General features: G+C 42.3%; 1 protein-coding gene across 8 annotated transcripts in view; it reads right to left on the reverse strand.

Moving 5' to 3' along the window:
- GRIP1 (glutamate receptor interacting protein 1) overlaps positions 1–13,977 on the reverse strand; it is a 615,139-nt gene that overhangs the window by 67,582 nt on the left and 533,580 nt on the right. For all 8 annotated transcript variants that reach the window (XM_074375094.1, XM_074375092.1, XM_074375093.1 and 5 more), the window contains 3 exons: positions 11,226–11,306; positions 3,408–3,477; positions 1,471–1,616 (listed from right to left, as the gene is read on the reverse strand). In XM_074375094.1, coding sequence (XP_074231195.1) covers positions 1,471–1,616; positions 3,408–3,477; positions 11,226–11,306 — 297 coding nt within the window. The remainder of the gene's footprint in view (positions 1–1,470; positions 1,617–3,407; positions 3,478–11,225; positions 11,307–13,977) is intronic.

The following is a 13,977-nucleotide window of genomic DNA, read 5'->3' on the forward strand; positions in this document are numbered from 1 at the left end:
GTAACAGGTTTCCCTCTCTAGGACCCCTGTGCACCTCTGTTCCTGCTACCAATTGAGACATAAGCTTAAAAATTTAGAGTCAATTACGTTTATTCCCAAGCCTGTTTATGCCAGTTTTACTTGTTATTGTAACTATGTAATTTAATGAATCTTACAAAACCTATAAAAGTATGAGTATAATGCATCTATGAAAACAAAATCAAGTGCTTTGGAAAGATCTGATAAGGGGGATTATTAGGCAAAAATCAACTGTTAATTACCTAGAGGAAAAACTGGAAAACACTGGGGAAATGAAAATCTAACTGGAGTAAGCATTCAGATTGCTTTAAATTCTTTAAATTCACTGCATTAAAACAACTCACAAGTCAATCCTGGAAATCACAAGCTGTATATTATGGGTACAGCTTAGGCAAACAAGTAAAAAGACTTGTAACTACGATCAGCAGAAAGTGTTGGCTTTACCCATAAGATTGGCAAACTTTGAAATGAAATGCTTATGTTTAGATCTATGGCACTTCCTGTAAATCCCCACATTAGTTGACTCTTTCAATTCATGGATTTTTTTTCAGTTAGCTTGGGTTCTTACCACAATCAGATAAAAGGGCTCCTGCAGGGGGGCTACTTAGGTTGTTGGGCCTTGGCCCCCGGCAGGTCACGATTAAATTTGCTAGAAACAAGAATCTCAGGCCCACCTGGGGGTAGTGCTCAGGAAGGGTGTTTTAACAAACTCTTCAGGTAATTCGGAGGCCTTCTACACTTTGACAAGCACTGCTCTCCTGCATATATTCACACATTACTGGGAGCACTGAAAATGGATACAGCCCTTTTAGAAGGCAACGTGGTACAAGACTCATCAGGAACCACAAAAATTTCCTTTTTATTTTGACTCAGCCATTCTACTTCTAAGAATATTTCCTAAGGAAATATATTCAAAAGAAGAAAAGTTGGATGAAGATATCCACGCATAAAAATACCCACAGTTGTGTCACGTGCAGTAATGAAACGACTGGAAGTGATCTCAGTAAGAATGAAAGAATGGTAAGTAAGTTACGGTCAGTAAATGAACATCATAGATATTAAGGGCTTGTACAATGATAACATGCTTCTTGAGCTAAGTAAACAACGTTAATGCACTGTAGTCATAATTAAGTAACATAAACGTCTACCAGAAAACGACCAGTTCCATTGTATTAGGGTGGTATCAGGTGATGATTTAGTTTCATCTTTAAAAAATTATTTCAATACAGTTGTAATAATGTTTCTATAATGAAAAGCTCTATCATTTAAAAGCACCATTATTTAAAATTCATACTACACTCTCGATGCGCAGTTTTAAAGCCCCTCTTAACTACGTAAAACACTGCAGCGATGTCGCCAGCCAGCTGCTGCGTGTGAAACACCGAGATCTCACGTCTCCCGTGACAGATGGGCGGTTAGAGGAATCAGTCTTAACTAGGGAGGCCACCATACCTGAGTTGTCCTCATCCTTGCGGATTTTGAGCTTCACCAGGTCTTCACACTGCTGGAGGATCTGAACGGCGTCTTCCATGGAACAGTTGTCCAGTCGGATGTTGTCTATGGCAAGTAGTTTATCCCCAAGTTCCAGGGTCCCAGTTCTGTTAGTAAACGCAGAGCGATGCACGCTTAATGATGAGCACGTCACGAGAACATTTAAGAGGCACTTAGCATAAAGTGGCATTACAGCAGTCTTTAGAGGAAATAAGGGTCTTCAAATTTTTAAACTGTATTTTAGTGACAAATCCCTTTTTTCCAGTCTGATTTTGGATGGCTGCCGTGACATTAAAGTGCAGAGTATTAAGAAAATTTTTCTTATGCTTTTTTTTCAATTAGACCAGGACAACTATATAAGCTTCGCTCAGGAATTCTAAGGTTCCTAGGAGGGCGGGTAAAGGGCCTGGGTTTACAGAGACCAGGTGTCCTTATGCTTCTCCACGTTGTTGCACCTCCTTTGATCCCTGGCGGCCCAGATAGTAGGAGAGGGTTGAGGGAGTGAGGGGAGTCAAGGTGGGATGGGCTAGGATGGCAGGGGAGTCTCTGAGTCTTGGTGTGTCTGTCATTTCCACCTGCACTGGGAAACTCACTGTGGGGAGAAAAGGTGACTTTATAAACATGACTATAACAAAAGACAATATGAATAGGAATACATGTATGTATACGTATGACTGAAACATTACGCTGTACACCAGAAACTGAGACAACATTGTAAACTGACTGTACTTCAATAAAAAAAAGCAAAGCAAAACAAAACACCATGTTATCAGTGGCCATTGAGAGTCTAATACTGGCTGTGGACTGCTTCAGGTCTACTGACAGTTTTTAAGGTTCATCATGAAATGAGAAAAACAGTAAGAATGTACATGTGCTTATATGTGCTTCTTATGCATATGCACACATATTTGTAAGGAAGGTTAAGTTTTGGGTAAGAACCATCCTTTATGCTTTATGTCTGTGATAGAGATTGCTAATTGCTTCCCAGCCTCCACTCTCCCCGTCCTTCTTCTAGGTCACCCCCTAAAGATGCACACCCCTGACTCTCTCGGCACCACCCCTAACTCCCTTCTGATGGCTAGAAAATCACAGCGACTGGAGAGAGCCGGTGGGGACGGCAGAGCTGCCTCTCCAGCTCTGCATAGCCCGCCCACCTCCCATTTGCTGTACGAAAGACAAACTTCTGTCTTGTTGGATCCACTCTATGAGTCTCCTTGTCACAGTATCTGAGCCAATACCTCTGTATCTAAACTCATACAACGTCCTTCCTACTTTTTGAGTATTAAAGTATTTATTTAATGAAAAGACTGTGATAATAGGTGGGATTTTTTAAAAGTCCTTAATTCAAAATTTTAAAAAGTTAACAGTATCATCAATATTCCCAATCGCTTAAAAATAGTTTTGGTCTGTGAAATTGAAAGTCTGAGACTCCCTGATTTTGGTGGTCTATGGACCACATAGGAGACATAAACACTGTTCAAGGCTCAAGGACCCGGCTTGACTAGGGAGGACATTCTGACATCTAGCAAAGCTCTCCCACAAACCAGTATCTCCTTGTGGGGCGACTCTCATAATTGGGACCACTTCTAGTTTTTCACCTGGAAAGTGAAGGATGGAAGATGATCAGTGAAGGAGAGGCTATGCTGGACTCGAAAGACTCTAAAAGTTTTTCGAATGATTGTTGTCTGCACTGGGTGCAGAAATAATTTGACATGGGGGGAGAGCTCTACATGGCCACTGATGTTAGGAATGTCAAATATGATCGATTAATAGTGGCTGCCTGGAAAATATTGAGAACACCATGATCCACTAGCAAGGTCGTCTTAGGTGTGGAAGGGGTCATTTCTGCTGTAATTAAGACATGCCCTGGGATGAACCAGAAAATCCATCATTCTCACCTGTGCGCCACACTGCCTTTCTTGATATCTGATATGACAAGGGGGTCTCCTGGTTTCCTACTGGATGGTGCTGTAATAATGAAGATAGAATAGTCACAACTTCATATCTGTGATTCACCCACTACTGTACAGGTCCCGTTCTATAGCAACTGTTAAGGCAAGTACAGTTTGTATGCACGGCAAAGATGATCAGCAAATGAATTAAAAAATGTGCACACTACCCTTTCTTGATATAAAGATATGTTTGTGTTAAGGTGCTTGTAAACTTGAAAGCTAAAGCAAAGTTATTTTAAATTTGCAACTGGAGAATGCAACTGGAAAGCTGTCCAGCAGGTTTAAATCTGTTTCAATCTGTGACTCTCAAGAGAGGGAGGTGAAGGTGCATAGCCCAATAGGAGAGCATTAAAAGCAACGAGGGGGCTCCCCTTCCCTTCTCCCATCCCTTCTGTCACTCCTTACCAGGGAGGAGACACCACTCTTCATCGGACCCTGCCAAATTACTCAAGTGTACTGGGTGGGAAAGTGGATGAGAATCACTGATGTAAAATTGTTCTTTATTTTCCATTAGGAAATCTTCTGCTAGACAGACTGTAAATCTTAAGATTTTACTCACAAATTCCTACTTAGAATGCTCTGAAATGTTCAGGAATGTGACTGATGCTGTTTACTTATATTTTTATGTATATTCACATTCCATACACGTACATGTAACTTATATTGCATTTACAGATATCCTGCACAGTGGTTAGTTCGGGGCTTTATAACTTTTCTTAGGAATATTTCCATTTGGCAATAAGGACATAATAATAATGAAAAGCAATTAGTAGTGAGTCTACTTGGAATTAATCCTGAAAATGAACTATAGTCCATATAAGTACAAAAATATCATCTTGACTGAGAAAGTTTACATTTAATTTAGAAGTTCAATAATTAAAATGAATACCAGCATCTGTAAACAACAGTTTGCTTCCAAGAGATGTTTTACCAACCTGAAGCCTGGACTGATTTTCTTCTAAGGATCATTAAAAGGCCCCTAAAGTAAGATTTTATTATAAACTGTTTAATAAAACCCCATAATAATAATAGAACCATATCATATCCTATAATCCCATCTGAATTTCAGGGAAATGTTTATGCACAAGAACAGATGGTTTAATATCTCAACACATCATTGAAAGAAAAAGCAAACACATATACCAATATCTTACCCACTGTCTGAGTCAGTCCACAGTAAATGTTAACGGGACTTCAGTCAATCATTACTCTTAGCTTCTAGCAAATAATGCCAAACATTCTGCTCACTACAATTAATTCATAATTTAAACCTCCACTCAATGATCTGATATAATTCCACGAGAGAAATACAAACATCTAGCATTTTTTACTCATGTTACATTTCAGAACAGCAAATTGTTCTGGGCATAGGGCACAAAAATAAAAAACTTTGTTATGACCGGCAAATACAACTTTTCTAGCATCTGCCAATGAACTTACACGATATTTTCCCGAGCTTTAGTAATCATCACAGAGCAGTCAATGTTTCCCTTAGTTTAAAAAAAAAATCATGTTCCACTGAAATGGTCTGAAACAAAAGAATAGTAGAGGCAACAAACTATGTCAAATCTATCTCTTTCTTGTAACAGAGGAAAACAACATTGTGACCTCTTGGATAAACCTGCATAGCTTTGCAGAGAGGTTTGAAACTTACGTTCTACAGACATGTCAGGTGGCCATTTCACGTTACCACATTCTTGTTTTTCTCCTTTAACCAAAGTCCATGCTTGAGGCTTGAAAGATTCATCAAGAGCTCTCTGTTCCCCTCCAGACGCTACTGTGTAAGTGTTCAGTGCCATCTCTGAACCCCACCCTCCAGGGATACAAATGATGTTAATGATCTTTTTTTTTTTTTTTTTTTAAAGTTTTCTTCTTCCTGCATGTGCTGTTTCTCTGCTTTTCTTCTTTGTTTTTGGTAATAGTCTCACACATTAGATTCTTTCTTCCAAGTGCCTGTTTTTTCTGTAGCTGTCTGTTCACATTAAAGATGGCCCTACAAAGATGTTTGAAACCTTGGTGCACCTGAGTGGGGCTTGTGGAGTATGATCATCCTGCATAATTCAGGCCAGGCTGTTTCTTTGGGTCAGATGACCTGGATTCTTCCTCCTACTCAGAGGGGATTAAGCCTGGCAACCTGGCATCTTTGAGCTTCTGGGAGAAGACCAGCAGTCTCCACATTCAGTGTTTCACTGAATCTCTGCTTTCGGAGCAGGACTGGTACACTCAGCCATGCCCTCTCAGTCTAGAGACTCTCCCTTTCACACTTCCCAGAGGATAAAACCAGGCTTTTGCCAGGGAGGGGAGGGGTGCTTGGTGGTTCTGAGTTGGGGAAGGCATCTAAGGGACTAATTCATTCCTAACAGACTTTCAACTGATCCTCCTGCCTTCTTAGCGCTACCATCCCTCTCACCTCCAGAAGTTCCCAGTTCCAGGACCGATCCCACCATTTCTCTTTTTTGGGAGTTTAGGATGCAAATCAGGCTCGTTGTCAGCTTTCCCTTCTGCTTCTTCAGTCTTTCTCCATCTTCTTTGCCACTTGCACATTTGGTTGCTGTTATCTATTTCCCTTTTCCTCTTCTCCTTATGAGTTTCTGCCTTTTGAAAAATCTTATACTGTCATTTAAAAATAGAGCATGGGGTGGGAGCAGAGCTAAATGCCTGTGTTCAAGCTATCATCTTTTAACTCCTGAAGTTTCAAAATCACTGGTCATCCTTTGCTATCAGAAACTTGTTCTCAGCAGGGAATGGCTCAGGGGTAGCATGAGGTCCTGGGTTCAATCCCCAGTACCTCCATTAAAATAAATAAATAAACAAACAAACCTAATTAACCACCCCCCCAAAATTTAAAAACAAACTTGCTCTCATAGTGAACATGGGATTCTTTTCCTCTCAGTTGTTGGAAGAGGTAGAAAATGACAGTCCCCAACCTTTGTTCAAAGCACTTTTTCTGTATCTGAAAACAGGTGAAATCTTCTGAATGTTGAAGCTGAGTAAATGTGAATCATTCCAAGAACATTCTATAATGTCTACCAATCATGGAACTAGCTCTGCCAGTCAAGGTACTTTGCTCAAAGGGCCTGAGAAACTGTCCAAACTGCACTGGAAAAGCACACACACCCTATCCCCACCCCCACACTCACAATCATTCAGTTCTACTTTAATTGTAACCGTATGTATATATATACATACACACACACACACATACACATATATGTGTGTGTGTATATATATACATACACACACACACACATACACATATATGTGTGTGTGTATATATATATATATACACACACACACATACACCACCTGGCAAGTAAGACTAATTATTTGATTTGAAATGGAGCAGCGAGTAGAGTTCTTATTGCAAAGTTGGCAAAAAACCAGAAAACAACAACAACAAAACAACCAGGAGCCATTCTCTTCTAAATATGTTTAAGACTTAGGGTGAAAATGTCAAATTTGTTGTGCTTGTTATAAAGGCTGCTTCATGATTTTGTATATATATAAAAAGCAAACCTTTTGTTCCTGCAAACAATTCAGTCACAACTGAAAAGGAAAGCTAACAAATGAACTGCACCCAGAAAATGCTGTCTTTTGCTTTTCTCACACAGGATTTGGGAAGATTCATCAATCAGACGGCGTCAGAGATGGGTGGTGGTGTGACAGCACAGCCAATGCCAAGTCAGACAGAACACGGTTGAATCCCTGCTTAGCCTTGTATTAGCTCTGGGTCTTTGGGCAGGTTATCCAGCGAAGCCTTACTTTCCTCGCTGTGAAATGGGCACAGAGGTTATAGGGCCACTTTGAGAATTAAATGGGAAAAAACATATAAACTGCTTAGTGCCATGCGTGGTACAAAGTGACAAAACTCCCTGTAGTAAAACCTCAAAAGAAAACATCGATACCAAAAGTCGGCTTTCCTGCCAACTACACACAGCACAGACAGCCAGGGTTCTCTGACCTGAAAGGCAGGCGGGCTGTGTTGGAGGGTAGGGGCTCTGGGTTCTGGCTGGCTGAGGGGTCCGAGCTTCTGGGTGCTGCTTCTTGTCCCCAGCTGCATCTTTCTGCTCGGCAGTTCCACTTTATTTGCTATAATAAATTACTCCATATTGTAGCAGTAACATCAATAAAAGGAATGCCTGATGCTAATGTGCTATGAAGGTCTCATCAGGAACTTCAAAAGATTAGTCTAAAACTGTTCGCCACATCCAAAATCAGAGGGACTCATTTCTCACTCAGTTAGGTATGAAGAGGGAGCCTTATTAAGCCAAGTGTGAAGGCTCTGACGGAGGCCCTTTTCTCCCTCCTCAGGGTCTTCACAAGATGAAGGTACACAAAGTGGACTTTGTATAGCGTGAGACACACCCATAAACCCCTGTGCTGCCTCAGTTTCCCTAACAGTACGGGTGTGTGTATGTGTGTGACGAGGGTCCTTTCATGTTCTACTTAGGTGGTATAATTACGGTTGGCACTAAAAGTTGTGGAGTAGAGCTTTGCTTATAATATTTCATGAAACTCTATGTGGAGAATAAATAATGACTGTTATAATAATGAACACTTCTTGGGGTTCACAATGTGTTCTGGGCCCCTCACATATGCGAACTCATTTGATCTTCTTGACAATGCTACACAGAAGGTAATGAGGACGCCGTTTTACAGGCAAGGAAACAGCACAGAGAAATCAAGAGAGTCGGGACGTGGGGCAGTCTGGGCGCTGGGGCCTTGCTCTTCATCATTTTCCACGTTCATGCCTCTTCAGTTCACACAAGTTTTTGCACGAACATCCATACACATCAACCCCCTCAGAGCTGATTTCCTGGAGCGCACACTGGTTAGAACACTGTTTCCAGATAGACTCCTTATTCATTCACTCAGCAAAGGCAGAGATTAAACCAGCACCTTGCATGTGCCAGGAACACACCCAGGAACTGACCATTTCATGACAGTAAAAATAACTCAAAGCCCATTGTGATTATTAATTGAAATTTGCCTTTAAGCAAAATGTTATTTGTGAATATAAGCTTTGTGTTCAGAGAATGTACGTGTTTCTATCTTCCAGTGTGGGAGAAGGTAAATTCTTTGCATCATTAGTGAATTTACTGGATATGTAATCCTTTGCAAAATATAACTATAGGTATTAAAAAAATTTACAGAGCAGTAAGATTCTTCAAGTTTTAATGGGTTTCTCTAAGAGGCAGAGGGTTTACATTTACTACTAGGTATTCACCACGCTTACTGGCGTAAGTCCATCAGTTACACGAAGTAAAGGTCAAGAGAAAGCTTTCTTCGTGTGCCTTAGCTGAGTAATCTGAGGGATGTGCAGTCCATCCTTTAGTGAGATGTGCCATCAAATTCAATCCCACATCTTCTCTGTGCTGAAGCAAAGCACTGGTGCAGATATTCCAAAGGAGATGCTGATTCCACTCCCAACATTCTGGTTTTCCTTCTCTTTAGCAAATTCTGCATTCTCAGCTGGCAAAATATGAGTATGCATTTTCCACGAGGACGCGCAAACTCAGGATGGTGAAGATGAGCTGTGTAAATGGTGCTGTAGCTCTAGAAGGGCTGACGGGCACGTCTGACAAGCTTATGCATCTTTTCTCCACCCAGGAAGAGCACCAACCTTTAGCTTACAGCTGGCTAAAATTCAGGCCATTCTTGTGGGGCTTTGGGGCTCATTTCCATGACTGGTATTAAAATTAGTGTTGGGGGGAGGGTATCGCTCAGTGCTAGAGCATATGCTTAGCATGCATGAGGTCCTGGGTTCACTCCTCAGTACCTCCACTAAAAAAAAATAAAACTAGTTTTAGAAGTAGTATTTCGTACATATGTAACACCATCGTAAAGCATAATTTTAAATGATTCTTTACGTGAATAAAATATTTTGTAGCTGTGGGTACATGGCTACACCTAAAACAAACTGAACATACAAATATAGACTTTGAAAAAGGACTCTATCGCAGGATTAGTTTTTGAAGGGATACTCTATAGTTAAATTGTACTTTTATGCATATTAATTTTTAAGAATAAATCTATTGCATTAAAAAAGATCATTTTCTTAAGTAAAATTTGAGAGTGAAATAACTGTGGGAAAACGTGCGGTAACAGAAGCTTCTGAGGAGTAACCGCCTTCAGCACACGCACCAGCAACAGCATTTCCAAGGACTCAAAACTTAGCGCCAAGCGCAGGGCGCAGGCGCGGTGAGCACTCCATGCATCTACTGAGTGAAGGCGGGAGGAGGAAAGGATGGAGTGGAAGCAGGGCCTCTGCGTGCAGCCAGCAGGGTTACACACTGCACAAGTCCAAGAGGTGCCGCTTTCCCAGCGAATTCTGATGGAGTCAATGAATGGAATGGAAGACACAGAATAAACGAGAGCAGGGTTAGAGTTACTGGGGGTTGCAGAAGCCACCAGGAGCCCCAGATATTTCTAGAACAGTGAGTTCTGACGCGTGCTCTTAGGAAGCACAGCTGTTGGCAGAATAATGGCACTCCGCCTCTGCTTCACAATGTGCAAACCCAGAGGGCAAGCGACCAAGTCAAGGCAGACACGACTTCAGCAGCACCTAGAATAGGCCCGGAGTCTCCAAGATCCTTTTCACCTTTCTCCTTACTACGCAGAGGCCCATCAGATGCACCAGTCCCACTGTTCTCCCCGTGTTGGGGACTGGGCGGGGATGCAGGCTCTCATACAAATGGCTTCTTGTTGTGAACACTTATTCCATATTGTAATACCATTATTTTGGCGTTGCATGATATGCATGACTTATTGGTTATAAATAAAACTTCATTTTCGGTGTTAAATGTGTGTCGTTGAAGTTGAATTGGCCAGCCCCTAGTTCATACTGCTCCAGTGAGAACTCCTTTTTTCGCCTTGGCCCCTGACATAACTGCTATGCGACAGAGTGCAGTGAGGCACCTTTCTGTGGCCTCATCCCTCTGTCTGGACGGGACCACCCCGCGGTCACAGATGTTGCTTCTTGGTCTCCTTTGGTCTTCGTGCATTAACCATTTGCTTCATTTTCTTGGGGCACTGATGGCTGAACTCAGTTTATGGGTATTAGAAGTGCAGACACCTCAATTTCCATTCTATAAAACTCCACTGGGGTTGAGCACTTCAAAGCTGTTTCACCAAAGCAGTTATAAATCTAGAGCCTGAGGAAAGGCGGGAACTGAACACATTTATATGTTCTGCTTTTCCTTTTGGCTTGGTTACCCAGGCACCTTGTACCATGGAGGAATTCAGTAAGTTACTAGAGTAAGAGACATTATTTTATTCTTGCAAAACGGATTATAGAGGCATAGTGGTCAGATGGGAAGATGGTCTTAACAGATTACAGTGAAAACTTAATCTACAAGATACTAAAATGTAGAGAACCTGTATGCATTCATACGCTCATCTAATTATTCCTGTTCGGGGTATATGAGACATATTTTTTGAGTACTGATTATTTTCCAGGGACTATACTAGGTATATAAATACTTCATTTAACACTTTGAATAACCTACAAAGTGAGGATTTTTGCGGATATCCTTAATTCCATTTTACAGGTGAAGAAACGTAAGATTGAAGAGGGTTCCGTAACTTGCCTCCCTGACACAGCTACTGAGTGCGGGAGGGTGACTGGCTCCACATTTTTGTATCATTACACAGAAGCCTGGCAACGACACCTAAAACACCTGCTCCACCTGGCACCACTCGACAATATAATTTTCTAATGTCGTCTTAAAATCCTACATCTTAAAAGAAATCACTTCTACTTACAACTTATGGTTATTCCGAGTTCCACACTGTGCTTCTTAGGGAGCTTCACATGAAATGTTCCACTGCTTGGGATGACAGACTCTGTAATTTCAAAACAAACCAGAGTGTGTTTATAGAAGACCAGGAAGAATGGAGCACCAATCAGTGAAAATGCATCAGCAATACTTGTATTAAAGCCTTAGGAACTGAAGTAAAATCCTGATAAACTGAGCTTCTGGTGAAGAACAGACGTCCTGCCCACAGGCTGCGGTGCGTAATTTACAACAGAACAGTTCGGTATTTTTTAAGTGTGATTCAGACGTGTTTCCATCAAATTTACCTGGGATGCAAGTTAAAAACATAGATTCCTGAATTATCCCTGATTTATGGAATCAGACTCTCTGATGATGAAGACTAGAAATCAGCATTTTAAACATACTCTCCAGGTCATTGTTAGGTATGCTAAAGTTTTAGAACCAAAAGTAGTTACTTTTCCCCCAACCATATTTTTTCAGAGTTTATTATTCAGCAGTTTTTTGTGTCCCCACCCCCGCCACCCCTCATTCATTGTTTGAAAGTAGCTGGGGGAAATAGACTTCAGGAAAGATTTCAGTTAGCTATGACGGTTGTTGATCTGGAGGGAGAGGGAGGTGCCCTAATTTGTAAAGTAAATGGGGAGAAGTACCCTTAAAGACGTAGAAGCAGGAGTGATATTCAGAATATCTCACAACCAGAATGGTCCTGAGCACCACCGACCAGAATGGACGCTGAGCACAGAGCTGGAACAGGGGCCCCAGAAGGTCCCAGCTGCACCTGCTGGGGGCGAACAGGTTCTTGCCTCGCGCAGGAAAGAATTCAAGAGCAACGCACAGTAAAGTGAACGCAAGTTTATTTAGAGAGACACACACTCCATGGACAGAGTGCGGTCTGTCTCACTCAGAAGGGAAAACAGCTCAGGAGATACACACACTCCACAGGCAGAATGTGGGCCATCTCAGAAAGGTGAGAGGGAGAGAGGGGTGTGGGAGTGTTTAGTTTAAAGTAAAAGTAGATACACATTCCATAGACAGGGTGCGGGCCGTCTCAGAAGGTGAGAGAGAGAGAGCGACCGTGAGGTGCGGAGTTGCTAGGTTTTATGGGCTCAGTAATTTCATATGCTAATGGGTAGGAGGATTATTCCAAATACTGTGGGGAAGGGGCAAGGATTTCCAGGAAACGCTCCCCCACCACCTACTTTTTCACCTTTTATAGTCAGCCTAGGAACGCTTATGGCACCTGTGGCTGTGCCATGAGGCTCAAGGTCTACTGGACGTCGAATCTTCCGCCATCTTGGTTCTAACCAGTTGGTCCTGTCCTCAGTGGCTGTGTCATTCCCTCAGTGGTTGTGCCCTGCCCTCTTTCCACCCACTTCACACCAAGGACTGAAACAGAACAGGACCTTGTGGGGACTTCCCAGGACAGAACCCACCCTCTCTCCCACCCATGTCCTCCACCTGCCTCTTGTCTGTAGAAAAGCTTTAAAGAATAAGTTTAATCAGAGAAATAAGAAAATACAGAAACAAAGGGAAATAGTTAAGCAAAACAAAATAATAAAAATTTAGTCATCAAGCAAAGTCAAGGACCTTTAGTTCCTCAAGGCCTACAGATAATATTCTGAGCCAGATCCTTTGACTGGTCTTGTAGAGACCGAAACCCCCACCAGGCGGAAGCAGTTAGTGACATGCCGACCAGACTGTAGGCATGACATAAGCCGCCACAACGCCAAGAACTGGCCTTGAAGACACGGGAACAAACCCACCCTGGAACTGAAGATTAACTGTACCTAAAACAATCGGCCAGGTGACTAACTGCAAGATGACTGTCAGAGCTGACTGTGCTGTTTTGCATGTACCCCCTCCCTCTGTCTACACACCCCTGAAACTCCCCTTTAAAAGCTCTTGCCCACTGATTGGTGGGGGGCAGGGAGGGAATGGCCTCTAGACAGGAGTTCCCCCACCTCTGCCGGTTGCCAGCCTGCAAAATAAAACAGACTTTCCTTTGCACCAACACTTGCCTGTATTGGCTTTTGAGTGGTGAACAGCCGGACCCCGTGAGAAGGATGTATGTACTGGCTGACTCTCAACTTTGGATAGAGTTATGGTGATTTTACCAGGGCTTGACTAGTATTTGAGAAAGGAAGGAATTGGTACCTATCCTTAAATATATCTTCTTAAAATTCCTTTAGCAGTCTGGGAGACCTTCAATTAGATATAAGGTTAAAATGGAAATATTCTCTGAAGAGATAATATCTACTCACACTAAATTGCTAATGACTATCATCCTTTCTTGAAGGGTTTAGAAAGGGGTGGGAAGGGGCAGCAGGAAGGAAAGGAAACATTAGCATAAGGCTTCTGGGCCGGCTGAGTGAAACCACTTTTTCTGCTTGATTTTGCACACAGATAGTTCCCCTGACCTGCATACAAAGAATTAACTGCAGCTACCGTGATGCGGGTGGAACGCTCAGGCCCTCAGGGCCCTAGTCTGATTTGTTAATTACATGTTTAACACATTTTGAGTTCCCCCGCAAAGCAGAGGTGGAAGCTGGGATGGCCTCATGGAAACAGAGTACTTTATTGTTCTGCCTCTGGACTTATCTAGTTTCCCATGAAGACTTTAGGCAGCAAACCTTTTACAAGACCAGAACCTTGTAACCCGGCAGGACTCTGCAGGGCCTTCCCGGGACAGATCGCTCCCCCATAACCTCGGCTTTAGCTCCTCTCTGAAAATGGTATCT

This window comes from Camelus bactrianus, chromosome 12, assembly GCF_048773025.1.
Source record: "Camelus bactrianus isolate YW-2024 breed Bactrian camel chromosome 12, ASM4877302v1, whole genome shotgun sequence".
NCBI lineage: Eukaryota > Metazoa > Chordata > Mammalia > Artiodactyla > Camelidae > Camelus > Camelus bactrianus.